Raw genomic sequence first — 25244 nt, forward strand, 5'->3', positions numbered from 1 at the left:
GGGCCAGCACCGGGGGTGGCTGCTGGGAGTGGGGGCTGGGGACGGGGGGGGCAGCCAGGTGCTAACCCCCCCATCTGGTGAGATGTGCCCTCAGGGCGGGGTGGCCTGGGGGCACTCGGGGCAGGGGGGGTATTTCTCTGCCACCCCCCTGAGTGGCTGTGTAGGGTCTCCGCTATGGCGTGCGGGTGCCTGGTGCTTTACAACACGCCCCGTGCTGGGGCGACCAGACAGCAAGTGTGGGCAAGGGGGGGCGGGGGTAATAGGAGCCTGTATAAGAAAAAGACCCAAATGTCAGCACTGTCCCTATAAAATCAGGACACCTGGTCACTCCACCTCGCGCCGACCCCAGAACGGGATTTCTCTGGGCCTCTCAAGTGCACCCAGCCATCATCGTGGTGTCTGGGCAGAAAACCCCTGTCTCAGAGGGGGGGTGCCGGGGGGGTTGGGTCCCAGGGAGGAGAAGGTTCTGCTGGGTTCTACTGGGCCAAGCCAAAGAAAGAAGGCAGCAGTGACCGTAATGCTTCACGTGCTGGGTCTGCAGGGCTGAATTCAGCCCTGACGAACAGGGGTGCTCAGAGTGGAGTCAGTGACGTTCCTGCTCTTTAATGAGGGAGGTGTAGGATGCCAGCCTGTGGGGAGGAGGGCCTGCGGCCCCCAGCGTGTGATGCTTTGTTTCAGAACGGCTTGGCTGCATGTCAGATGCTGAGCTCTCGGGCCTTTGTTGGACAGGCCCCTATATTAAAGGCAGGGATGGTTCCAGTCACTATCCATTTTATAGAAAAGGTTCGATCTTCTTTCAGTCAGACTGCTGTGTGGTGCCAGTTGATCTACAGTGATGGGTGCTATAGAAAACATTGATAGGCAGCAAATCTGGGCTTCCTTGAACTTGCCTTTGGTCTTTCAGTGTGTTCCATCCTTTCTGCCTAGGGGCAGTATTGACTAGCACCTTCAGAAGCCTTTCTCTGCCAGGTTGAGGTCTGCTCTGGAGAGGGAGCTAAAGGGTTAAACGATGCATGTTGTGGTGGAGGGGGAATCCTCATGGCTCAAAACCCTTGAAGAAGGTTCAAATCCTTTTGCCCCTCTAACTCCTGTGTCTGAGAACTTCAGGATCCTTATTACTTGCACCTACCTGCAAGAGAACGCTTACTGTTTGAGATTTGTGATAGCCTGGAGCCCTACTCTCCAATACCTGCCCCGTGCTCCATGGCAAAATGGTCATTGTGCATGTTGGCTCTGCAAAGTACACTATGTATTGGGTGCTGAAAGTACTAGGACAGCTGCGTTCTTCCCCACCTAGTAATTGTTGGAAGACCAAGCCTCCTTCATCCCCAAAGCTCGCTGGCAGATTTTGCCCAGTGGTGCAGATGCTATCTGAGGCCAGGCTTGGTGAGGACCCCAGCCCTGTCTTCTGGTAATGAATTTTCTTCACAAGAGCAAGTGCTTTTATTACCACTGCTGCTGAGCTGTCGCAATCACAGCAGGGGATGAAATTACTAGATCAGCCTTTACGAAACACTGTGCTCGTTCTAGTGTGCAAAACCGAGAGCTGAATCTCAGTCGTCTGGTGTCTCCAGGAGGAATACAATGTCTGTAAATGGTGCGGCTGAGCCTGTCCCTCTAGAAAGGTGTTCACCTGACTGAAGCAGTAGGACAAAATGAAACTGAAAGGGGCCTCTGAGTAGTGCCAGTTTCAAAATAATGGTGAAGGGCTGAGGTAGGTGTGCTGCTTATTAGCTACGAAAGGGTGTGGGCCAAGGGAGTGGCCTTGGAAGTATTGTAGCAACATGTTAATTAAATAGATAAATTGTTAAAAAAGCACCTGAATGCTGCCTAAAATATCCAAGTATCATAGAATTAAAGTATTGATTAGTGCTGGGAGAACCCTGCTAAGTTTCATGTAATCCACCGGCTCCCCGGGCTAATGTAGGATTGTTCCTTATAGCATTTTCTCCAGGGCTTTGTTCACTTTTAAATAACTAGTGTAAATATTAAAAGTATCAACAATTAAAAATCATGAACTGGGCTCAGTCTTCCTACTACAGAGATCTCTAGCACCAGCCTTTCCTCCTCTATACCCGAGTTCAGAAGGCAGCTGCAGGAAATGAACTGGTCATGAATAAAATGACCCATAGAAAGGACTGAAGAGTCCCAGAAACAGAAGAACTCTGACATCCTCAGTGGGAGGGTTGGTTCCTGGCCCACTCCAGATAGAACCCTGGGAATGGAGAGCAAAAGCAACCTAGCTCATGCAGCTGCCCTGATGGGATAGGGCCAATACCTCAGTCCTGGGTCATTAAGGTTCACTGTTTCATCCTGTGGTTGTCCTTTTGGGTGTGGGATTTCCAGGCTTTCTTTTTCCCCGCTGGGGTGATCCTGTCTTTCAATCTGATTGAGGGGTGGCACGGCAACACTATTCTAGGGTCACCTAGAGGGGAGGTGTTAAAGGAAGGAATTAATGTGCTACATCCAAGATGTTCCCATCCCCTCTTGGCAGCTCAGAGCTTGGGACCTCTTGGTTTGAGCAGATGCCTGCAGTCAAGAACTTCCTGAGTGTTAATCTTCTCTTTGCCATGAAGCTGCTGTCTGGGTTTGAGTAAGTTCTTTAGCTTCTCTGGCCAGTTTACCCATTTGTAAAATTGGGGTACTGCTCAGCTGTGTCAGAGAGGGTGTTTGGAGACATTGCATGGCTCAAGGGGCTTTACAGAGATTAGCTGAGTGCTATAAGAATGGCATATAAGAAGGTCCATCTAGCCCAGTGTCTTGTCATCCAACTGTGGCCAATGCCAGGTGCCCCAGAGGGAATGAACAGAACAGAGAATCATCAGTGATCGCATCCCCTGTCACCCATTCCCAGCTTCTGACAACAGAGGCTAGGACACCATCCCTGCCCATAGCCATTGATGGACCTATCTTCCATGAACTTCTCTAGTTCTCTTTTGAACTCAGGTATGGTCTTGGCCTTCCCAACATCCTGTGGCAAAGAGTTCCACAGGTTGACTGTGCTATGTAAGTGCTTAGCATCGTTGGACTTAGGCAGACTAGGCATGGGAACCTGATGTTTCACTACAGCTTTTGTAGGGTGAGTAGGTAAATTTCTGATTTAAAAAAAAAAAAACCCACCCCACAACCTGCGTAAATTATTTTGATACAAATTTGGTTTGGGCTAACCTTTGCTCAAATGTACAAAAATGGTCTCTGATGACTGCTTCTCCTCCCCAGGCTGGAGGAGAAGATAGATGGTAGCAAAGCAGTGATTTGTATTTCAGCGTAATTATCCTGGCATTGCACTGAAAAGGCTGCAGATAAACTGAATGTGTCATTTGCAGGTTGTTTAAGAGGCTCGTCAGTGGAAGGAATGGAATATGGTCACAGGATAATGGTTGCCTGTTGTTGCATAGATTCCAGGGATACTTATGGAAAAGGATTGATGTAACTGCACTAATTTTATCTGATGGTGCAGTTAGTGACAGTTATTGTTGAACAGCTGCATTCTGATTGGCTTAAATTCTGTGTTCTGATCCAATCACAGATCATCATATCCATAAGAGGGGGAGTTTTTTAAAAAAAAGATTTCTAGACCATGGAAACGGTTTTCTTGTGGCTCAGTTGATTTCTGAAGCTTTATTTCACTTCATTTTTTATCAGATAAATAGTTTCTCAGTCATCTGCGTGGCAGCTCCAGAGTCTATCTGTTGTGCATATATGTGGGGGGATGTTTCCCCCCATTCTTCAGTGCTGAATGATGTGGAAGAAGTATCTTAAAAAGAGGTATCTTAAAAAGTCTCATTGCTAAATTAATATTAGGATTAACAGTTCCTTGATCAGACCTTTTCCTTTACTATTCGGTACCAGCTTCAGGGTGGCTGTGCTCTCAGAAGTTGCATCATAGTTACCTTTGTAAAATGGAGAGTATGAGATTTACACAATGAAGAAAAAATGTGCCGAACGAAAGAATTTGAGCTTTCCCTAATCTTGGGGTCAGAAAACTTCACCTGTGGGTTGCCAGTTCAAATCTAGTGTAGCTCAGTAGTGAGGGGATCACTGCCATCTCGTGTGAAATGAGTTGGTGGGTCTCCAAGTGAACAAATCTCATTAATTTACTCCTTTGTTGACAGTCTCAGCAGCAAACCAAAGGTTTAATTGGCCACGAAGCCTGAAGACGTTGGTACTGTACCTGTGCTGTGGATAAATAGGACTTCTAGTGTCCAAGGCCAAAATGGAATTGTTTTTTTTAAAATAACCAGTGGTGCTGAAAAGAATTCTTCACACCAATACTAAACTAGTATGAATACATAGTGCAGTGCAGGATTTGAACAATTCTGTTATAGAATCAGTGTAGAGTAGGTGTACAAAAATTAAATATTTAATATTTACAATTTACATAGAGCCTTATGTCTTCAAAGCATCGTACAAACTCCTTTTTTGGTTGAGTAATTCTATATTGTAGATAGATGATCAGGGGCTTATCATAAATGTCTTGGTTATTTATTAAAACCAGTCAGTTTCCTTGATTTCAGTTTGTCTTATCAAAGGGCTCCCTAGCTGCACTATTTAAAGCTCTCGCACCACAATAGCCTTTGGGTCTAAGTTTGTTTCCGTGAAAACAAAATGGAAGCAGAATATTTCTGGCCTTGGGCCCTTCCGCGAATGTTAGAAAAGAGGCCTAGTGGGTGTTGGCTTCCCCAGAAATGATTTTGGGCGGTGGTTCTCAGCCTTATTGATACCAGGAACTGGCGTGCTGCCTTCCTAAACGACGTCAGGGAGAGCTCAGGGACCGGCGCTGCTCCATGGACTGGTTGTTGAGAAACAGTGGTTTAGGATAGTTCTGTGGAGTAGGCTATGCTGCTACACCAACACCCGCCCCTTGGCTACGGCGTTATAGTCGTGGAATTCAAAAACTTCAATACCCTTTGAGGTGAATCGGCAGATAAACACAAGCATCTGCCTGCACAGCCGCTGGATTTCCCTACCTTTCTTCCTGCTGGTTGTGAGCTATAGCTCGGTGGTTCTCAAACGTTTGTCCTGGTGACCCGTTTCACACAGCGAGCCTCTGACTGCAACCCCCCTTATACATTAAAAACACTTTTTATATATTTAACACCATTATAAATGCTGGAGGCAAAGCGGGATCAGAGGTGGAGGCTGACAGCTCATGACCCCACCCCCATGTAATAACCTCGCAACCCCCGGAGGGGTCGTGACCCCCAGTTTGAGAAACCCGGCTATAGGTCCTCTTTAATCAGCTCAATATCCTGCACTAAGCAACTAGTAGCAGCATTGCTCCTTGATCAGTAGGGGGTGCTAATGCACAGAGGAATGTGCTGCTTGGCGTGCTGCGGTGCTGCTTTGTATTGTAATGAGGCTGGCTCCCAGGTGAGTGGGTCTAGCTGCGGGATAAGACCATGATTTAAGTTTTAAGAAGTCTAGTTTTGAGTCTAGAGTGATAGGAGAGGCTGGTTTGACCAGCCTGGCGACAGCAGTGTGGAAGTATGCTATACTGTAAGCTTCACATGTTGCCCCCACCCTCTCTTTCCCCAGCTGCTGTTTTTCATCCCTGACCTGAAAGATGCGTCTGTAGGGGGTGAGAGAGGAGACCCCTCTGTGCTGTGACCCATTCATTCCTTGGCCTCTCTGCTGGGACTGTCAGCATGCAGAGGGGAGAGGGGTGTGTAGTGCTCGGCTGGTTTTATGCTGTAATCACCTGTCTGCTGCGAACAGCACTGAGCTCACCAAGCTCATGACATTTACTAAAAATAACCGACAGGTCGCACAGGCAATAAACAGAAAATCACTGGAGCCCATGACCTGTCTGTGACTCTTACTAACAATAACTAGGGGGGAGGAACAGCAGCCCGAGCCCCACCCCCACGGGAAGGGGGAGAGGCACAGGCCCCGCTGCAGCTGTTAACAGCTGAAGCCAAAAAAGTCAGAGGTTCGATAAAGTCACAGAATCCGTGACCTCTGTGACTAAATCGTATCCTTACACATAGGTCACTGAATAGCATCTGATGGTAGAGGTCTGGGCTGGATTTCAGCTGAAAGGTTCCCTATCCGGTAGCAAAATGCCGTGAATGTATCTATGAAGCAAGTTGACTGTGGCCCTTTGCTCCTGCAAGTGACTAGAAGGGTTGCTTGGACCTCCTGGGGATTCACCATTGTTGACCCAGAGAGTTCGGAGATGCAGACAAACTTCTGCCTGGCAGGGCACTAGGCGAGCTGCCTAGAAAGTAAGTCAAAATGTGAACAGCCTGGAGTTTCTGACCTTGTAGCGCCTCTGAAACACAAAGCTAAGCACTTGACTTCCTGGAACTTTTGGCCAGCTCTTTAGTTCCCAGATAAGCTTAAAGTACTTTGCAATTTAGGCAGGAAGTGAGAGAGGAGTGATGGCCTTGGGAGGCATTGAGTCTGCCACCTCGTAGATTGTACAGACCTGAGTTACACATTCAGAGATCCGGATGGCTGCAGGGTGCCAGCCAGGTAGGAGGGCTAGTGCAACAGCTCCATTTGGGAGGTGGTGTTCAGACGGAGCTCAGAAGGCTTTGACCATTCTGGAAATGACGTGTTCTTGGCTGGGCCTATGAAAATCAGGTATGTGATTTGGATTGATGCTAGTATGTTAAAGGATAGTTGCAAGCTAGAGCAGGGGGAAATGTGTGTTAGGATTTATATGGTGGCAGGAGGCAGATGAAAGATGCTGCTCAAAAGCTCTTGGGCTAATCTGGCACCATCTCGCTGTTGTGCAGGGTGGGTTGTCTGTCTTGGCAGTTTGTTCCAAGAGCTAGCAAGGGTTGGGATTGCTGCAGAGGCAGGGTGAGCAGAGGGCCTACCAGGCCCTCCAGCCACTGTGGTTGAATAGTTAGAGGGGAGTTGTTGAGGCCACTGCCCTTCTGAAGGAAGATACCCGTCTGCAGTGAGGATATGGCAGATCCTAGAGGAGAAGGTATCAGGAATGTTCTTCCCATGAAAGGAGGCTGAGGAGCCTTTCAGGCTGAGCTGGGCTATGGAGTAGGACTGGCTGCAGCACCTGGAGAACTGAGAGCACATGACAAGCTAGTTAACCAAGCAGTTAACAGTTCACCAAATTTCAGGAGAAGGGAGTTGTTTCAGACAGCTGGCTCCTAGCAGAGCTCTCAGTGCTTGCAGGCAATGAAAGAGACGCTTCTTAGTGAGTCCTTTGATGTGGCTCTGTTCCTCCCCACCCCCTGGGTTCACCACAGAGAGGCCCTGAAGAGACACTGACCTCTCCGAACAAAGGAATCCGTTCAGGCCTGGATTGTATTTTTAGCAAAGCAGCAAGTGGGGAATGCAGCCTACATCAGTGTGAGATGCAGAATGATCTCATTCAGGCTGCAGCATCTGTTTGGATTGAAACAATTACTAATATCATCAGGAGATCTGCGTTTGTTTTGTTAGTATAGCCAGAGACAGCGGTAAACAAGAACAGTTTTCTGTGTGTTGGAACACAACGGGGAGAGACGCTGCTGTTCTGTTCCCAGGCTCTCATGCCATGGATCTTGTGAAGCCAGCGACTCTGCCTACATGTTTTGAAGCCACTTCGATTTTCTTGCAAGACTTCATCATTCAGCTTTAAAGACATGTAAACAATAAAGCCAGCCGTGTTTACTTCCTCTCTGGGAAGGTTAGCCAGCCACTGAGGTTTGACGTGTCAAGGAAGTGCTGTGTCTAGTAAACACTAAAGAGAGAAACCCAACCCACACTGAATAGAAACAACCATCCTCTTACTCTTCATCCAGTTATTTCAAAGGGCTGTATACGCACTGCGGAGCCTTGCAGCTCTCCTGTGAGGTAGGTCTGTATTTAACCACCCGTTTCACAGATGGGGTGATGAGGTGCAGAGGTCAGTGACTGACTCACTGGCAGTCAGGGAACAACCCCAGGAGTCATGGCTTACAGCCCTGCAGCTCGAAACACTGCATTGAATAATGACTGGTAAAGTTGCTTAAAGATTTACACATCAGACCAATCTGCTTACTTCTAGCAAGTGGCTCAGCAGGCCAAGAGATCAGGTTTGGCAATGATCCTTGTTGCCCTGTTCTTCAGAGTATGTAACCACAGCAGTGGGACCATAGATGCTAAAAAGGAAACTTCCTTCACTGTCTTCTGAATGCTTCAACCCTCCTCACATTCAGAAGTGGCCATTGCGCATGGGTGTCTTATCCTACAGAGTGAAAATCCCATCACAGCGTGGTACAAATCCATCTCCTTGGTACGAGTCACTGAAACAATCCCTACTCGGAGAGTCGAGAGAGGGATCTACAGCATGGCACCGATGAGATGTACATTGCATGTATCTTTTAACCTGTGCTTGTTCACCAGCTCGGATCCGCTCAGGAGGAGAACGTGCTGGCGGGCCAATTACATTTTAAAAAGTGATTTTTCATTCCCAGAACAGATTTTGTTTCCTTTCGCTGTAAATCAAGTAAGGGGCATATTTGTCTAGCTCTGCTTCCTTCTAGAGCAGTGCAGGTGGGGAGTTCTACTCTGACACTTGCCACATGTTCCAACACACTCCAGTGTGCATATCCCGAGGCTGACTTGGTGGGTGTGGGTGGAGGTTATAGATTTCAACCACAACAGCAGAGGGTTCGTTTCGGATGGGAACCTTGCCATGATGCTATCCCTGGGGATGTTAGCGGGAAGAACATGGGTGAGGAGAGCGTGTCGGCAGCTTCCCACCAGATAGAGATGAAAGCTCATTGAGACCAGACTCAGGCTAGGGGTCAGATGGGAACTTTAGATACCTTTCAAGGCCCTGAAGTGAACCCACTGAAACCAAGGGAGAAGGATCGGGATCTGAATCTGTTGTGCTCCCAGCACTCCCAGTTTGGGACGTGCACTCTCAGAGCACCACATGGCAGCTCTCTTCTCTGCTACCCAGTCACCCCTGGATTCTGATTGTTTTAAATAAATAAACATCCTGGGCCAGGGATATCCCTGGTGTGTCTGACCAGTGCAGTGACACAGACCCGGGGCTTGCCCGCTGTCAGTATCTTGAGCTGAACCTAACTGGCAACAAGATTAAAAATGAAAGTGAGCAGCACATACTTTAGCCCTGACTCTGAAGGCCCTTGGAGTGGTAACAATCCGTATCTATTGTTTTGCCAGCTGACAGACTTGCTTGTTTCTGTGAAAACAGCCCTTTGCTTGAGGCAGTTGTGTGGGCGTGTCCAATGGCAAGCCCCAATGAGGTTAAAAACATGTTAACTTGCCCCCACATGGTTCCCTTTGTTCCCTTTTTAGCGGGCTTGCCAAACATAGCTCGCATTGTTAGCTTCCGATTGCCTTCAGCTCGCGCCCGCTGCAATGCTTTCCTTTGGGCAGTGTTTCGCTCCTTGCGGAGAGGGGCACGCGGACAGCTGGGTTTTGAATACCCAACCAGGATTTATTCTGTAGCAGATGATGATTTAATCGGAGGGTAGGGGGGTTGAGAGGTGTCTTCAGCTTGGACTCTTTGGCTCATGGACTGTCATTTACTGTGTCTGTCCAACAAGTAGCACAAAGGGTCCGACAGTGTCAATGTGAAATAACAGGCTCTGGACCAGCAGATCTCTGACTTTATGCTGCTTGTTCAGAGCCTGAGCCGCACAGAATGTTTATAAATTGTAGCTTTTAAAAATAAAATGGAACCAAGTGGATACGGGCTTGCACCTTCCTTGATCGACTAGACTGGAAGCTGTTCAAGATAGGGCTGATACCTGCCTGTGAGTTTGGGTAGAGCTTGTAGTGATCCCGATTTGGGCCTCTGGACACTGTCACAAAGCTAACAGTGGTAGTAGAAATTGCTTATGTTCACCAGCAGTAAAATTGGTTGGTCAGCTTTTCCATGGCGTTACAGGGAAGGAGGGGGGCTGGGGATAGCTCCAGTAACTCCTTGGGCTGCCTGTTCTGTATGCCTGTGCTGCTTGAGTTGACGTATTAAAGCCATTTTCAGTGCTATATGTCTGCCTTGGACTTCACAACAAGTCATTTCTGAGCAGAATCATGGTAAAGCCTCAAAAGAGATTTTCCTGGTTTCTGTAGCTCTCTAGGCCCTGGCTTTTCGGAAGGGGGAGAAGCTCGGCTCGGGGCCTGTCTGGCGTGTCCTGAGCGTTTGAGACTGAATGTGGAACTCTGCTGGCAGGCTGGAATGTCCCCTTAGGTATTTTAGTGCCATCAGCCTTTGCCCCATTACTGCTGTGAAGTCTATATACGGAGCAGTTGGCTGACATTTCCTTTGGGAGGAGGAAGGTGTCATACGCGCGTCGACTCCACTTGTGGTAAGGAAGGAGTGGCCTACCACGTGCAACTAATATCTGTGCCTGGACTAGTCCAGTGCAGTGACTCTCAGTGCCAGGTGATGCTGTCTCCCTAATGCGATTTTGACCATTAATTGTGAACTCTGTAGACTTGCCCCCATTGCTCGATTTCTGAAATTTGCCTTCCTCCAAGGAAGAGGTTTTAGACGTGTGTGCGTTGAGGGAATTCTCCTTCGGCAGGACTGAGCATAATTGGAAACCTCGGGTGCTTTAATTTCTGTAGCTCTGGGTGCAATGGTGACGACCCAAATGATTCTATCCCAGTGCTGATTGAAATAGATCCGAGAACAGGGCGAGTTCATACTTTAAAGCAGGGGTCCCCAATGCGATGCCCGTGGGTGCCACATGCCCACGGGGGCATCTAAATGCACCCGCGTACTGGCTGGCGGTGGAACATCCGCCGAAACGCCGCTGAAATGTCACCAGACGAAAAGGTTGGGGACCACTGCTTTAAAGCATCCATCTCATTGCCATTTTACCTGTTCAGTGGAGAAAGGGAAACAAAACCATTCAGGTTCATTGGACCTGAGCTTGGGAAGCCCTGGTAGCTAAACTCCCGAAAGACCAGTATGTAGACGCTATTGCCTGGGTCCCGCTGAGAAGTGACACTGCTTTGGAGAAGCCATGCAGGGTAGGAGAGGGCGTAGCCCTTCAGACAGCAGCTGGGATGTGGGAGAAAGAGCATTTGTAAATGTTGATCAGTGCTGCTGTTTCAGCAGCAGATGCAGTGACAGGGCCCAGTTCTGCCTGACTTATGCTGCCTCAGACAGAGTTTGTGCCTCAGAGCAGCGTTTCCTAATGTGTGGGGTGCAAAGGACTGGCTGTGGGGCATGGAACTGTGGCATGATCCCTGCCATGCTGCCCTGCCAATGTGGTGAGATGGACCGTGGATGTAATTACTTCTGTTTTTCTGAAGGCTCAATTTCCAAGGGCTTTGGGGGAGATGCCTCGGGCTGAACGTTGCATATTTTAGGAGACTTTCTAGGACCTGTTCTGGGCCGTTCTGAGCCCCTCCTCAGCCTACCATGCACCCTCCATTCCTGCTGCCTTCAGGAGACCTCTCCAGTGGTCTGGGCCATTCCTTCATGCTATGGAGCTGCTCCTGACAGGTGGTCAGCACCTCCGGTTTTTGCTGATTTCAGTGGCAGTTGGGGGTGCTCAGCACCTTGCAGGTTCGGACATGTAAATTCTGTAAAAGCTTCTTCAATTTTCTTGGTTTCTGAGAATTAAAGAACAAATACCGTTGGGTCAGTCAACGCTCGCGGGGCCAGATTTTGACGGTGGCTGGGCACCGCTTAGTGCAGCTCAAGGGAGGAGTGTGCAAAGATGGTCTGAATCCATCATGAGCCCCTGTGATCCCTGGCTGGCCCCTAGCACAGCATTGAGTAGCCAGCTGCCTGTGGCCCCAAGGGCTGTTCCAGCATCTGGGAGTCCCCTGAATGTGGGGTACCCTCCTTCCCCAGGAGTACCAGCAAGGGGGCAGTTCTGTAGTGGCCAGGCAGGCCACCTCTGGAGCCATGCGCAGCCTGTGGAGCAGTGCAGAGCTGTCCTAAGGCAGCTGGGGATGGGGCCAGTCAGTGTGTCTCAATACGCTGTTCATCTCACTGTGGGGTATTTTACTCTCTTTCAGAGAAGCAGAGTCTTTCAAGGAACAAGGAAATGCTTATTATGCCAAGAAAGATTACAATGAAGCATACAACTACTACACAAAAGCCATAGGTGAGAGCGGCTGTTTGTGAGCGTGGTCTGGTGCTCACTGAATCTGACTTCTGAGTCTGAATGGGTTGTGGGGGAAAGAAACCAGCATATTGGTCAACTCGTGTTGCTAACGGCACACGTTGAAGAAACCTCTTCCGAGTGTCCCGGTGACACAGATGTGTTAGTTACCGTGCGCAATCTCACCAGATTTACCGTGAACGCTTGCGAGTGCTTGGGATGGCTGTAGTGCTGCGTGGTGTAGCGCCGTGTCTGTATCTGTTCCAGCCAGGCGATTGAGTGGGATCTCCGTAGTGTTAAGGATTGCTTGTGGGCTCAGCAGTGTTGCTGAGCACTGAACAGGATGCTGTGTGATTTCCCGTGCGCTTGTACAAGGGAACTCCGATCCCTCTGGGTGCTCCTAAGTAGAAACGGTTGACTCCAGGTAATTTTTAAGCTGCTCAGGTAGGGTATGAACTTGGAAACAGGGAATGTGATTTTGAACCCAGCTGTGACTTTGTAGTGTGCTCTGTCGACAGTCTGTGTAGCTCTTTGCATTGCACTAACTGGGATTGCTGTAATGTTTTCTCCAGACGCATGTCCTAACAATGCCAGTTATTACGGGAACAGAGCAGCCACCCTGATGATGTTAGGGAAGTTCCGGGAAGCACTGGGAGATGCCCAGCAGTCAGTCCGGTTGGATGATACCTTTGTAAGGGTAGGTGTCCAGCCCTTCAGCACGTCAGTGTTACCAGCCTTGGGAATCCCCCGCGCCAACTATTGCCACATTTTTACTGTCTTCTCAGGGACATGTACGGGAAGGGAAGTGTCACCTCTCTCTCGGGAATGCCATGGCTGCCAGCCGCTGCTTCCAGCGAGTTCTAGAACTGGATCGCACGAACCCTCAGGCACAACAAGAGGTAAAACACGCTCTGAGATCCAAATAGCCCCCTCTTGGGGGCTGCCCGGGGCAGCAGGATTGTGCTATGGAGCCTTTCGCCTCTGGGCTGCAGAATCAGGTTAGAAGTGACTAAATGGTGTCACTGGGGGGAAGAGGTGAAATGAGTTTGGGGGGTCTCAGTCCAGTTTTTAGCAGACTGATACCCGCACTGCCAAACTGCTTGTGTGAGGTCTCCTCCTTGATGGAGCTGTGGGAGCTGGACTGGGCAATCCGGGGGAGGGGGGCCAGTGTGGGGGCACATGCCCTCTTGTTGTCTGTGCTATGCTTGGCCTGTGGTTAAGCAAAGGCCTTCATTCTCCAGGGCAATCAAGCCAATCCGATCCCAGGTGCCCACCATTAAACTGGTTTGAGAAGAGCAGAGGTAGCTCCGGAGTATTGTTGTTCCTGGGGCTGCTCTGCTGTCCTGGGCGCTGGCTGGTTTAAACGCCATCCGACGGCGGTGCAGCGCAGGGGAGTGGAAACCGACCGTGCCCTCCTTTCTTGCAGCTGAAGAATGCGAGCGCTGTGCTGGAATACGAGAGAATAGCTGAAATTGATTTTGAGAAACGGGATTTCAGGAAGGTAAAACCAACATGGATCTATTTTTGTCACATTATGGCCAGAAAACACTGATCTGGCTGGCTCAGCAGGGGTTAGGGGCAGTGTTCCCTCTCATTTTTTATGTCCATGTGCAGAGTGAATTTTATGATGTGCACCAATATGGAGGTGATGTGTTATACGCTACCTTCCATATTGGTGCACATAACAAAATTTATGTGGTGGGGGTGGGGCTGTGGGAGTTTGGAGTGTGGGAGGGTGCTCAGGGCTGGGGCAGAGGGTTGAGTGCAGGGGGTGAGGACTCTGGCTAAGGGTCAAGGCTCTGGGGTGGAGGCAGGAATGAGGGGTTTGAGGTGCAGGAGGGGGCAGAGGGTTGGGGTGCAGGCTCGGGTTGGGCCAGGGATGAGGGGTTCAGGGCACAGGACGGGGCAGAGGGTTGGGGTGCAGGCTCGGGTTAGGCCAGGGATGAGGGGTTCGGGTGCAGGAGGGGGCAGAGGGTTGGGATGCGGGCTCTGGGGTGGGACCAGGGATGAGGGGTTCAGGGTGCAGGAGGGGGCAGAGGGTTGGGGTGCGGGCTCTGGGGTGGAACCAGGGATGAGGGGTTCAGGGGGCCAGAGGGGGCAGAGGGTTGGGATGCAGGCTCAGGTTGGGCCAGGGATGAGGGGTTCAGGGTGCAGGAGGGGGCAGAGGGTTGGGGTGCAGGCTTGGGTTGGGCCAGGGATGAGGGGTTCAGGGTGCAGGAGGAGGCAGAGGGTTGGGGTGCAGGCTTGGGTTGGGCCAGGGATGAGGGGTTCAGGGTGCAGGAGGAGGCAGAGGGTTGGGGTGCAGGTTTGGGTTGGGCCAGGGATGAGGGGTTCGGGGTGCAGGAGGAGGCAGAGGGTTGGGGTGCGGGCTCTGGGGTGGGGCCAGGGATGAGGGATTCAGGGTGCAGGAGGGGGCAGAGGGTTTGGATGCAGGTTCTGGGGTGGGACCAGGGATGAGGGGGCAGAAGGTTGGGGTGCGGGCTCTGGGGTGGGGCCAGGGATGAGGGGTTCAGGGTTGCAGGCTGGCCCAGGGTTCCCCCCACCCCCGCTGCCCTCTCTCACCACAGCAGGTTGGGGCCGGGGGAGAGGCGCTGCTTCCCAGCGGCAGCTCCAGTGGGCCAGGGCTGGGCTGGGGGAGGGGCTCCTCTCCCCCAGCGGCGACAAATCCAGGGCAGGTCCCCATTGGGGCCAGCGAGGAGGGGCCCTCTCCCCCCTGCGGCAGGTCCGTGCTGGGGGACAGGCATCTCTGCCCGCCACAGCCCTGAGCCCTTGTGGGGATGGCAGAGCTATGCTGATCTAGCGCTAAACTGGCCTGGTGTGAATCTCCTCACGTCTGTTAGCCGCGCAGGGTGGGGCTGGGGTGTAACTCATCCGATTACGTTCTCAGCAGCTGTCCTCTAAGACATCCCCAGGCTCCCTATTCACGGAGCAGCAGGTTCTCTGCCAGTGTTAAAGGGCTAAAGGGGGACTGCATAGCTCTTCACGGCATCCTCCACTCCTGTTTCTAAGCCTCGCTCATGCACTGTCTTAATGAGAGTAGCTGTGAAACCTGAAAGACACATCTGCCCGCAGACACCCATGTGTGACTTCAGTGGGTGTATGTGAGGTCGGGGTTTGGCCCAGGGCAGGAGACCGTCTCTTCATCACATCAGGGTCTATTCATAAGAGTCTGCGGGAGGAGCTGCCTGAAGCCCAGGCTCTGGATTCTGTAATGGTAACTCCTCGTTCTGCCTCATCTGATTGGGCTGCTGTGCCAGCTGCTCTTCACAATCTGGATTTTGTATCTAGGAATAACTCTGCCTGTGTCTCCGTCCCTCACTTCTCCATCTCACTTCGCTAGGGATGTTGGCATGAAACAAAACCTTTGTTTCTAGAGAGCTGCTCCTGGTCCTTCCCCACCCAGAAGGCATCAGGCTCCTCTATCTGTAGCATCTCGGTGCTCCCCACAGCAGCTAATTGTGATGTCACAAACGGGGGATTGAGAGCCCGGCCCCAGGAGCAGATGAACCTTTGCGGAACAATGCTCCTGTTCTCATGCAGCTGGCCCCACCAGAGAAACCAGAGCAGGAAAAGACCCATCACAGGCCAGTGCGGCTTCGGTCCCTGCCTGGCATCTTGTGCTTTGCTCAGTCCAGTTCCAAGTGTCTGTTGATTTGAGTTTCTCCCTACCAATGGGGAGGGAGAAGTGCAGGAAACATAGGAGTGTAATGGTCTGTTCAGAGGGTTTTCTTAGTGCCTATCACCATAGTATCAGAGGCCTTAAAAGGGCAGGGTTCGTCTATTGTTGTCCACGGGGCACTGTGTGTGTGGTGCTTGGGTACTCCGGAGATGGGCTCGCTGGAAATACAAGACGAGCTGCAGGTCTTCACAAATGAGGGGCCTTTAGGACCCTACACATGGGGAGGCTTCTACTGAAGCGTTTTTTCAGCTATTGAGAACACAGTTGTCTGGCTCTGCATGGTTAAGTTTGAAGACAAATCTGCCATCCCGGCTGGTGCAGAGATAGCACCATCCCTCAGATCTGGCTCTTGGCTGTTCTCTCTGTTCCCACTTGCTTTTCTTCTTTCACTAGGTCGTGTTCTGCATGGACCGTGCTTTGGAGTTTGCTCCTGCCTGTCATCGGTTCAAAATCCTCAAGGCTGAATGTTTGGCACTGCTGGGTCGCTATCCAGAAGCACAGTCTGTAGCTAGGTAGGAACCCTGACGTACTGATGTTCCAAGAGTCACTTGCTGGAGGATTCTCTGCACCTTGAGCTCTTTAAACCATGATTTGAGGACTTCAGTAACTCAGACATAGGTTAGGGTTTGTTACAGGAGTGGGTGGGTGAGATTCTGTCGCCTTCAATGTGCAGGAGGTCAGACTAGATGATCATAATGGTCCCTTCTGACCTTAAGTCTTTGAGTGAGAGTTTGTTCAGCCTAGTTAGAAAGCCCTGAGAGGGGGGTTATGTGATGGAAACTCACATGTAATAACTTAAGTTTCTCTTGCAGTGCACGGTGTGGTTAGGAGAGATGCCCAAATTCCACCCCCTGCTTATTTAGTCTTACTAAGGCCACCGCTTAAAAACCACGCAGGGTTTCCCACCATGTCACTCGCAGGCCTGCCTGCGCTTCCCAGTGCAGCAGCCTGGGCTCAGGCTTGGTAAAGCAGCTAATGCCTTGGTGAAGCAAGACTGTTCTTGATGGTTAGAAGGAAATGACATCTTGAAAGTGCTTAGACTTGATTCTGAATGTGCATGTCTGGCTATTCCAGCGACATCTTACGGATGGACTCCACAAACGCAGATGCCCTTTATGTCCGAGGTCTTTGCCTTTACTATGAAGACTGTATCGAGAAGGCCGTGCAGTTCTTCATCCAGGCACTTAGGATGGCCCCTGATCACGAGAAAGCATGTCTCGCCTGCCGAGTAAGTACTGGGACTGGGGAGCCAATGGCTTATCATGAATCAGTTCAGCTCAGATGAACCCTTCCCCATTTTCTGCTGTGTTTCCCCTCCCCCTCGCAGAGGCTTTAACCCTCCACACATCTGCAGTAGCCAGCGCATCAAGTCCTTCCTGAACTCCACCTGCTGCGTCCCTGTGAGGTAGCCACTGACAGACCTCTCCAGGGTTAGGCCACTCTGCAGGCTGCCCCTCCTGCCTGCTGTTGTCTGGAGCAATCTGAGATCTCTGGCTGCAGTTCTGGATGCTATGTTTCTAGCCTCTGACTTCCAGTGAAGTCTAACATAGGCTGTCCAAACGTGAAGATCTGCAGCTTGACTTGCAGTTGAAGTGTTTTTTCCTCCCAAGTTCCTGCCCCGTCCTCTCTCCTCCAATCTAGTTCTTCTTCATCCACCTTTCCAGGCAACCCAAAGCTGGGTAAACTGTAAAACGTTGGGTTCCTTCCTTTTCTATAATACAACTGTTTCCTTCCCTGCTGCGTTCTGACCTGGAGCCTTAAACGGTCTCCTCTTCCTATGGGGAATGGTTGAGATTGACACTGGCTGTTTCTGAGCAGTTCTCTATGCAGAAAGGAGCTGGGGTGGTGTCAAAGCTGCAACTTGCATGGCCTTGGGCTGTGTTTGAAAGCAAGTTAGAAAGTGTGTCTTGGGATCAGTGAGCCCTGGGCTTTGATGTCACCTCGAGAGCGTCTGTGCTCATCCCAGGGCACTTTCTCTTTCAGAATGCCAAAGCACTTAAAGCAAAGAAAGAAGATGGAAATAAAGCATTTAAAGAAGGCAATTACAAACTAGCATATGAACTGTACACAGAGGCACTGGGGATAGACCCAAATAACATAAAAACAAATGCCAAACTCTACTGTAACCGGGGGACGGTTAATTCAAAGGTAAGACCCAGGCAGCGTTACAGGTGGGTGTTCATCCTGGGAGCTCAAGGCACTCCCCAGATATAAACTGCCTCGCTGTGGAGGAGAAACCCTGGGATACAGCCGAGGGACCATTCGTTCCAGAACGAGGCATGGTGCCAAATTTCTCTTTTGTTGAAGCTGCTTTGGCGACGCTTCTCCATCCCTGCTGGGCTGGATAGTCCCCGCTGGTACCACAGGCCAGGAGCTAGGCTTCATGCTCGCATGGGTAGGTGCTGGTCCCAACAGCGTGGGACACAACTCTCCTGAAGACGCGGGGAGGTGTTAGGCCTTAGATCCCTTTCTCCCGTCCTGAGAACAAGGAGACTTCAGCACCCACAGGCCACTTCTTGTCCTTAGTTCTGTCTGAAAAGAAAACCTTCCAGTCCAAAGCCCTGGCGTCCTTGCCAGATGTCAAGAAAACTACAGCACAGGAGTTATTAAACCTAACCCCATCCAAGCAATACCTCGTATTCATGTGACCCATCCAGCGTGAAATCCCAGCCCACTGCCTCAGCATTCAGCCATGCCTGCTCAAACCAATGGGCTTCGGAGCCTGCCCAGAACATCAGGCTGTGGGAGTGGGGAGCCAGAGCTGGCTCCAGGGGTGTACTGCTTTTTGGGGATGTTCACACTTGAAAACTGGTAATGTGGTTCTCCCCTCCTCCCCCCAAAATTGTCTTAATTTTTGCCAATTTGTAATCCCACCTGGAAATTAGTTTGAAGCCAAGTTTTGCTCCCTCTCCCTGCCGACCCCCACTCGCCCCTTTCCAAACACACGTCTAAGAAGCAGCAGTCGGTGGTTTATAAAAATCAATTTGCTGCTTCTCCAAGTGCAGACCGAGTCCCAGTATTTCCTAGGGAGTACGAGTTCCGGACTGGGGTGGGGAGCAGAGTCCTGGCCGGGAGTTCATCTCCAGGCTGTTCCGTGAGGCAGAGATGGAGGGTCTGAAAGGGGATGGGCCAGACAGGTGGAAAACGGCGTCTCCAGATAAGCCATGTATTTGTGGCTTTTGTTTTGCATGGGGATCGTAGCTCCATCTCTGCAGCTTCAACGTAAATTGTATTGAAATCCGTCCCCTCCAGGGGATTCCTGTATAACTGTGTGTCTGGCTTTGTAGCTTAGGAAACTAGAAGATGCAATAGACGACTGCACAAAAGCAATAAAACTGGATGACACGTACATCAAAGCTTACCTGAGGAGAGCACAGTGGTAAGCAGGCTGGGTCTGGGAGGTTCAGTTCAGGGGTCTGCAGTGCTGCTTGGCTGGCAGAGCTGAGACCGGTTTCACGGGGATGAAAGGCAGCGTGTGTGAACGCAGGCTCCGACTGGAGCCAGGGCTGGGCCTGGTGGCTACGGGAAGCCTGACGGCACTGTCGGGGACCTGACGCTGCAAGCTGCCAGTCACATTTAGCCTTGGAGCGGGTTATGTAATAAAGTAGCTTAAAGCAACGTCCTGTCCCGAGTGGTTGAAATCTCACTCTGTTAACCTGACTCAGAGCCTGCTGTGAAATGGGGTTGGCTCTGACCCATCGCAGGACCTGCCTTTCATGCCTCCCTGTAAAGGGCCGATCTCTCTCTTCCAGGGCCAGTGGCTGTGCTGCCCTGCTCTGGGTAAGGTTCTCTGAACCGGCACTGACTAGCACCCTGGGCACATGGCACAGCCTGGGCGTGAATGCCAGCACTGGGGACCCTTGCTTTAGGGATGCTGCTGCTGCTTGGAGAGTTGGCTGTCCCAGCACAATGTGTTCTCAGATGCAGGGGCTGAGGACTTGCTGCATGGAGACGAGCTTCAATGTCTTTTCAACTGTCTCCATCAGAAATTCTGCATTTCCTTTTCCTGGGCCCCTGGTGGTTCTGGGTAGTGTCAGAGCTTCCTGGGCGCTTGCTAGGCTGAAAAGGCCACTGGGGGCCCCCGTCAGATCACTCTGTAAGTTGAAGTGCAGGATATTTTTCTTCAAGTTGGCTGCCCCGCCCTGGGACTTGGTGCTATCTGGTAATGCGACAATGTTGCATGTCCGTCAGCCAATAGACAGCCACCATTGAGCCCTCTGATAATTTGGGGTATTCACTGAAATGCCTCAACACTCGTAACTGTCCAGAGACGATAACGAGTCTAACTCTGCCTCAGTTTCCTGGAATGCCCAGTGGCTGCCGGTAGTTCCTGCACCTGGTAAATGGATGAAGCAAGTCTATCAGAGGTGGCTTCTTGATTTGCTAGGATTCCTCCTGCATGTCAGGCCAGAACAGGGGCTTAGTCTGCCAGGGTTTCCTTTGCGGGCCCCCCTGAGAAATGCAGATGGCTGGGCTGTGAGCTTTAGTCTTCACCCTTTGCATCCCCCCTTGGGCTCCCCTACTGAGCCCCTGTGCTTCTGCTCTGCGGGTCCTATGCACGTCTTTCCCTCGGGAGCTTTATCCCTCCAGAAGCATCCAGATTTACCCCCTGCTGCTGTGGTTTTTGTTAGGCTCTGTAAACTCTTCCGTTGTAACAGTTGTTTCCTTGCATAGTTACATGGACACAGAACAATACGAAGATGCTGTGAGGGATTATGAAAAGGTTTACCAGACAGAGAAAACGAAAGGTAAAAGCATCGGCCCATGCATTCTATGCGCATGCCCTGCCCCTCGACAGACGTGTTTCTTGTAAGGTGGGAGCGCTGGTAAATGCTCTGCATTACTATCGTCCACCCGGCGCTGCCCCTGGCTTTGTAGGGGTATTGGGAGAAGCTCCGGAACAGCTGCTTCGAGGCATCGTGTGAGAGTTTCTCTCCCAGTGTTGGGAGGGCGGAGGCAGAGCTTGGTGAATGGTTGGTGCTGGACTGAGACCCAGAGTGGCATGGGGGTCAGTTCCTGGCTCTGTCACAAATGCCAAGTGCCCTTGGGCAAGTCACTTGATTTCTTTGTGCCTTGGTTTCCCCACTGGCCTGCTAAACCCAGGGCTGTGAGTTCAATCCCTGAGGGGGCCATTTAGGGGACTAGGGTTTAAAAAAAACCTGTCTGGGGTTTGGTCCTGCTTTGAGCAGGGGGTTGGACTAGATACCTCCTGAGGTCCCTTCCAACCCTGAGCTTCTGTGATTCTATATTTGGTGCTACGGTTTTATTGACACACGGAGGGTGCTGCCATTTCCCCGTGTGTAGCAGCCAGAAGTGTTTTAAGATGGTGCCGGAAGCACCAGGCACCCGCCAGGGGCTCAGGGAAGTGGGGGTCGCTGAAAGAACATTAACATTCAATCAGCCTGAGCTGGAATTTTCCAAGGAACCAGAGTTAGGTGCCCACACCCCAGTGACTAAGCAGTTCACACTTCTCTGGAAATTCGGCCTTCGCTGAGCCGTCTCCGAAGTGCCAGGCCTGAGCACAAGAGTCTCCTCTGTTCTCAGAGATGAAAAGCACCTGACGGGTGCTGTCTTACAAGCAGAAGCAGCACTCGATGGATGGTTTGGCTTGGGTACTGCACCTCGTATAATGCCAAGGGATTGTCTTGTGAGTGGGGATTGGCCAAAATCCAACATGCGGCATCTCGAGTGGCTATGGCTGCCTGTGTAGTAGCTAGGCCCCTGGTTCCCAGCCCCTGGGGGCGTTCAGTATAATGACGTGAGTGCACGTACGTTAATGGAGGGGTCTCGCTACGGACAGCGAGAGAAAACCTTTAGTTCTCGAAGGGTGTTTCCTTCTGTTGCTACTAAGTCTGCGTGTGATACGAGGTGCTTTCCTTCTGCCTTGCTTTTCTCTCTAGAACACAAGCAATTCCTAAAGAATGCACAGGTGGAACTGAAAAAGAGCAAAAGGAAAGACTACTATAAAATCCTCGGGGTGAACAAAAATGCCTCTGAAGACGAGATCAAGAAGGCCTACAGGAAACGGGCACTCATGCACCACCCAGGTAAGAAGTGTTTCTGCTGTTAGCTTGCAGCTCACTGCTTTTGGTTTTTCAGGAGCAGATGTTAACAGACGAGAGAATTTCAGAGGAAGCACTTTCCCAGCCTTCAGAACCCCCATGGGCTGTATTGTTTGAGTTCTTTAATGACTGTTTCAGCAGGATGACCACGGTGGCACAGAAAAGCCGATGGTTGGCTGGAATGTGCAGTGTTTTCCAGCTACGCTTTGGCAGCATTTGAAAGCTTCTTTCCTACCTTTCTTTGCCCCTTAGACCGGCACAGTGGGGCAAGCGCAGAAATACAGAAAGAAGAGGAGAAGAAGTTTAAAGAAGTCGGAGAAGCCTTCACCATCCTGTCGGATCCCAAGAAGAAGGCTCGCTACGACAGTGGGCAGGATCTGGAGGAGGATGGCATGAACATGGCAGGTAAGTGCTCGACAAGCATGCGATGCCAGGTCTGCCTTCACTTCTTGGGGAGCTATTCCTTACCTTGCTTGTGTTAAACGCCTGCTGATGTGGGCAGCCGGCTATGGCACCATGATGGCACCGTGAACTGATTGTGGTCATGCTGTGCCGATACCTGGGTGGGAGATGGCCAAGGAACGCTTGAGGGCTGCCCCTCGCTGTTGGTGATTCAGCAGATGGCATCCTTCCTTCTGTCGGTCCTGAACCAGTGCCCCAGCCTGTAGCTAGGGGGCTCTGTTCTGTTGAAGAGATTCTCTTCCATGGGTGCTGACCACTTGTGGTGCCTGTTGGTTGCATGATGTTTATCCCAGCAATAAGCCTCTTGGCCGGTAGTGTGCAGGCCAAGCTCTCGCTCTAGCAGTTACTCTCTGGTGACTCCAGTCGTCTGCGCTCTCTGCCCTAAACCCCTGCAGCACTGCTCCCTGCTGCTGCATTTCCGCCGTGTACACACAGCTTGTGTATCCTGTTGTGAAGGACTTTAGGATCCTTTGTTTACAAAGATGTGAAATGACACAAGCAGTGTCTCTAACTTACAACTCTCTTCTCCCACCATAGATTTTGATGCTAACAATATCTTCAAGGCTTTCTTTGGTGGGCCAGGTGGCTTCAGTTTTGAAGGTAAGTGACACGTTTTTCCACCAGTGTGAGAAATGTTTGTGCTGTTCATATACGTGACGGTCACATTAACGTCCCAGCCGTAAGTCAGTGGTCGAAAGGGTTCATGTTTGATTTCACTGCTTACGTGCGTGGTCTGTGCAGTGCACCACCAGATGGCTGCTTCTGGGGCCTCTGTAGCGAAGCTTCCCCTCGAGGTGTGTGAAAATGTGGCACTAATGGTGTTCCGTTGCTGAGAAATAGGCTTGGCTGGGTCACTGACTCTGGTAAGGAGGGTGTCTGATCAGACACGTTGCATAGCTAGCCTGTCCTGTCTCCTGTTAGACGTGCACAGCTCCCAGGGGCCTTCTGGAGGGCCCGGCCTATTGTTGCTGCATTTGAGTTGCCATGGGGATGTTGCAGATGCTGTTATGCCCCACACTGACCATCCTTCTCCTGTGCATGGTCAGCTCCCCATAGATTGCATGCTTCTTGGCACAGGGGTGGCTTCTACAGCACCGAGCATCTGGTCAGCACTTAACCAGCATTAATACCACCCACGGGAGAAACTCAGGGACCCCTGACCTGGGACCCCTGACTCTCGCCCTTGCAATCCTTTCTCCAGACCCCTTACTTACCAGTACTGACCCTGTGCTAGCGTCACTCCATTCCTGTTTGTGTGGCGGAGTCAGACTGCCCGGAGCCCATCCCTTGTGTTCCTGTCTGAGGGCTGCATGTGAGCCCAGCGCTCCACCGACGTTCAAGAGCCTTGTTCTGGAGAGAGACTCGGGAACACTAATATTTCTCACTTTCTCTTTCAGCTTCTGGGCCAGGAAATTTCTTTTTCCAGTTTGGCTAAACTAAAAACATACAAACCACATACACCCACCTGAAATGCTCGTTTTAACCTTGAATACGGACATAATTAGACTCCTGCCTTCATCATGTCTCATTGTACTTAGAGCAGTTTCATTTTCTCAGTTGGAGACCTCTCTGTTGTGTGCTTTGTGTGAGAAGAGGAAACCAATGCTGAAGAGAGGGGGGCGGGGAAGGCTTGTGAATTTTGTTTTACTGTTAACTTTATTAAAAAAAAATAAAATGTTTTGAATCTTTTGGTCCCTCCATGCTGGCCCATATTTTCAGACTGTTTGGACTTCCTCCAGGGTCCTGTTGCTGGCAACCCAGCTTGTTCATGGCTCCTTTTTGGTTGGTTCCAGAGTGCAGGATGGCACAACTTCAGGGTTTCTGGAACCACATTTTTACTTGTAAGTAATTGAATCATAACAGGGTTTTTATAACATCCAAGCAGCTACGTCCTGTTTGCCAGCTGCAGTTTTGTTTGCTGTGGCTATGCGAGAATGTACACCGGGCATTAATGTAAATGACAAACAGGGATCTTAATGTTTTTGTACTGGAGAGAAATCCTTCTCTCGTATCGGCGGCTCCCGTAAATCTGAAGAACTCCCTATGGGGCAGCTAGAAATGAGTGCTCTAAATGCATCCACTCCAAGACACCCCGTCTTTGTTTAAGGGGATATTTAATTTGTTCTGGGGTGAATTTCTTTTCAGTTTCTCTTTACAGTTCATTCACTTGATCATTTAATTGCAACATATGTGATTAAAACATGGCTTTGCTAGGTTTGATTGGTTTGTTTCTATGACGTTTTCCCATATTGCATATCCGTAATGCAGGCTGCCTGTTTCCAACTTGTAAAAACGCACAGCATGTTTGAAGAATGGTTACTATGGGCTCAGTGAACTATTGGTGTCTGTTTTCAATGTAACACAACTGCCTGAGTTTTAAATGGCATTCCAAGTATTTTACAGGAACAAAGAAATTCCAAGTTATAGCAGAAACTCTGGGCTGATGGTGCATAACTTGCCTCACTGCCTCTTTGTGCCAGCCTGTGTGATCTGTTGATGAGCTAAAGCCAGAGCTGCATGCAGACACGTATTCCCGAACTCAGAACTGATGTGCTTTTAGAGCGTTGCCTGGCTTCTCACGCCAACACTGCCCTTTGGTGTTTACTGTGGATTGGAGGTCATGCCCTGCCTGATATTGGCTGTGAGGGGAGCCTGGCTCTGTGGAATGATTCCTGTTTCCATATAGGAAAGAGCTCATGTAACTAGAATCATCTCCACTGAACGGATGCTCCACCTGTGAAGAAGTAGTTTGAGCTTTTCACAGTAGCCTTATGTCTGAGGGATTTTCAATGGCCTTTACCATAGATGTGGAGTTTGCGTTTGTAGAAAGTCACTGGATAATTGCTAGATAAATGCTGACCAGCACTGGCCCAAACAGGCAGAACCGTTTCTGAGGAAGATTCTTTTGTGATTGTGTTAAACTGCAATTGCTGTTTTGTAGAGACAGTTGTTGAAAAGCTGCATCTCATTTGGCTAAGAGAACAGACGGGTTGTGCATAGAAGTAAATG

General features: G+C 50.6%; 1 protein-coding gene across 2 annotated transcripts; it reads left to right on the forward strand.

The window, feature by feature from the left end:
• The first annotated feature begins 3724 nt into the window (after positions 1–3724).
• Positions 3725–23921, forward strand: DNAJC7 (DnaJ heat shock protein family (Hsp40) member C7). Of its 2 annotated transcripts, XM_032789004.2 has the most exons (14): positions 3725–3768; positions 11947–12035; positions 12605–12729; positions 12818–12931; positions 13459–13533; positions 16105–16223; positions 16786–16939; positions 17695–17859; positions 18999–19090; positions 20386–20459; positions 21612–21758; positions 22026–22178; positions 22773–22835; positions 23633–23921. In XM_032789004.2, exons 1-14 carry the CDS (start codon positions 3740–3742, stop codon positions 23668–23670), a joined length of 1437 nt encoding a protein of 478 aa, XP_032644895.1. In that variant the 5' UTR covers positions 3725–3739; the 3' UTR covers positions 23671–23921. The 2 variants fall into 2 exon arrangements, with proteins under 2 accessions (XP_032644895.1, XP_074915870.1); XM_075059769.1 differs by lacking the exon at positions 17695–17859 and having other exon boundaries at positions 3728–3768.
• The last annotated feature ends 1323 nt before the right edge of the window (positions 23922–25244 follow it).

This window comes from Chelonoidis abingdonii, chromosome 21 (assembly GCF_003597395.2).
Source record: "Chelonoidis abingdonii isolate Lonesome George chromosome 21, CheloAbing_2.0, whole genome shotgun sequence".
NCBI lineage: Eukaryota > Metazoa > Chordata > Testudines > Testudinidae > Chelonoidis > Chelonoidis abingdonii.

Bases quoted from the DNA above. Each gene is read 5' to 3' on its own strand.
- DNAJC7 (XM_032789004.2), top strand. From the start codon at position 3,740: ATGATGTGGAAGAAGTATCTTAAAAAGAG. The intron at 12,036-12,604 runs GTGAGAGCGGCT...TGTTTTCTCCAG, and splicing joins CTACTACACAAAAGCCATAG to ACGCATGTCCTAACAATGCC. The intron at 17,860-18,998 runs GTAAGACCCAGG...CTGGCTTTGTAG, and splicing joins GGGGGACGGTTAATTCAAAG to CTTAGGAAACTAGAAGATGC.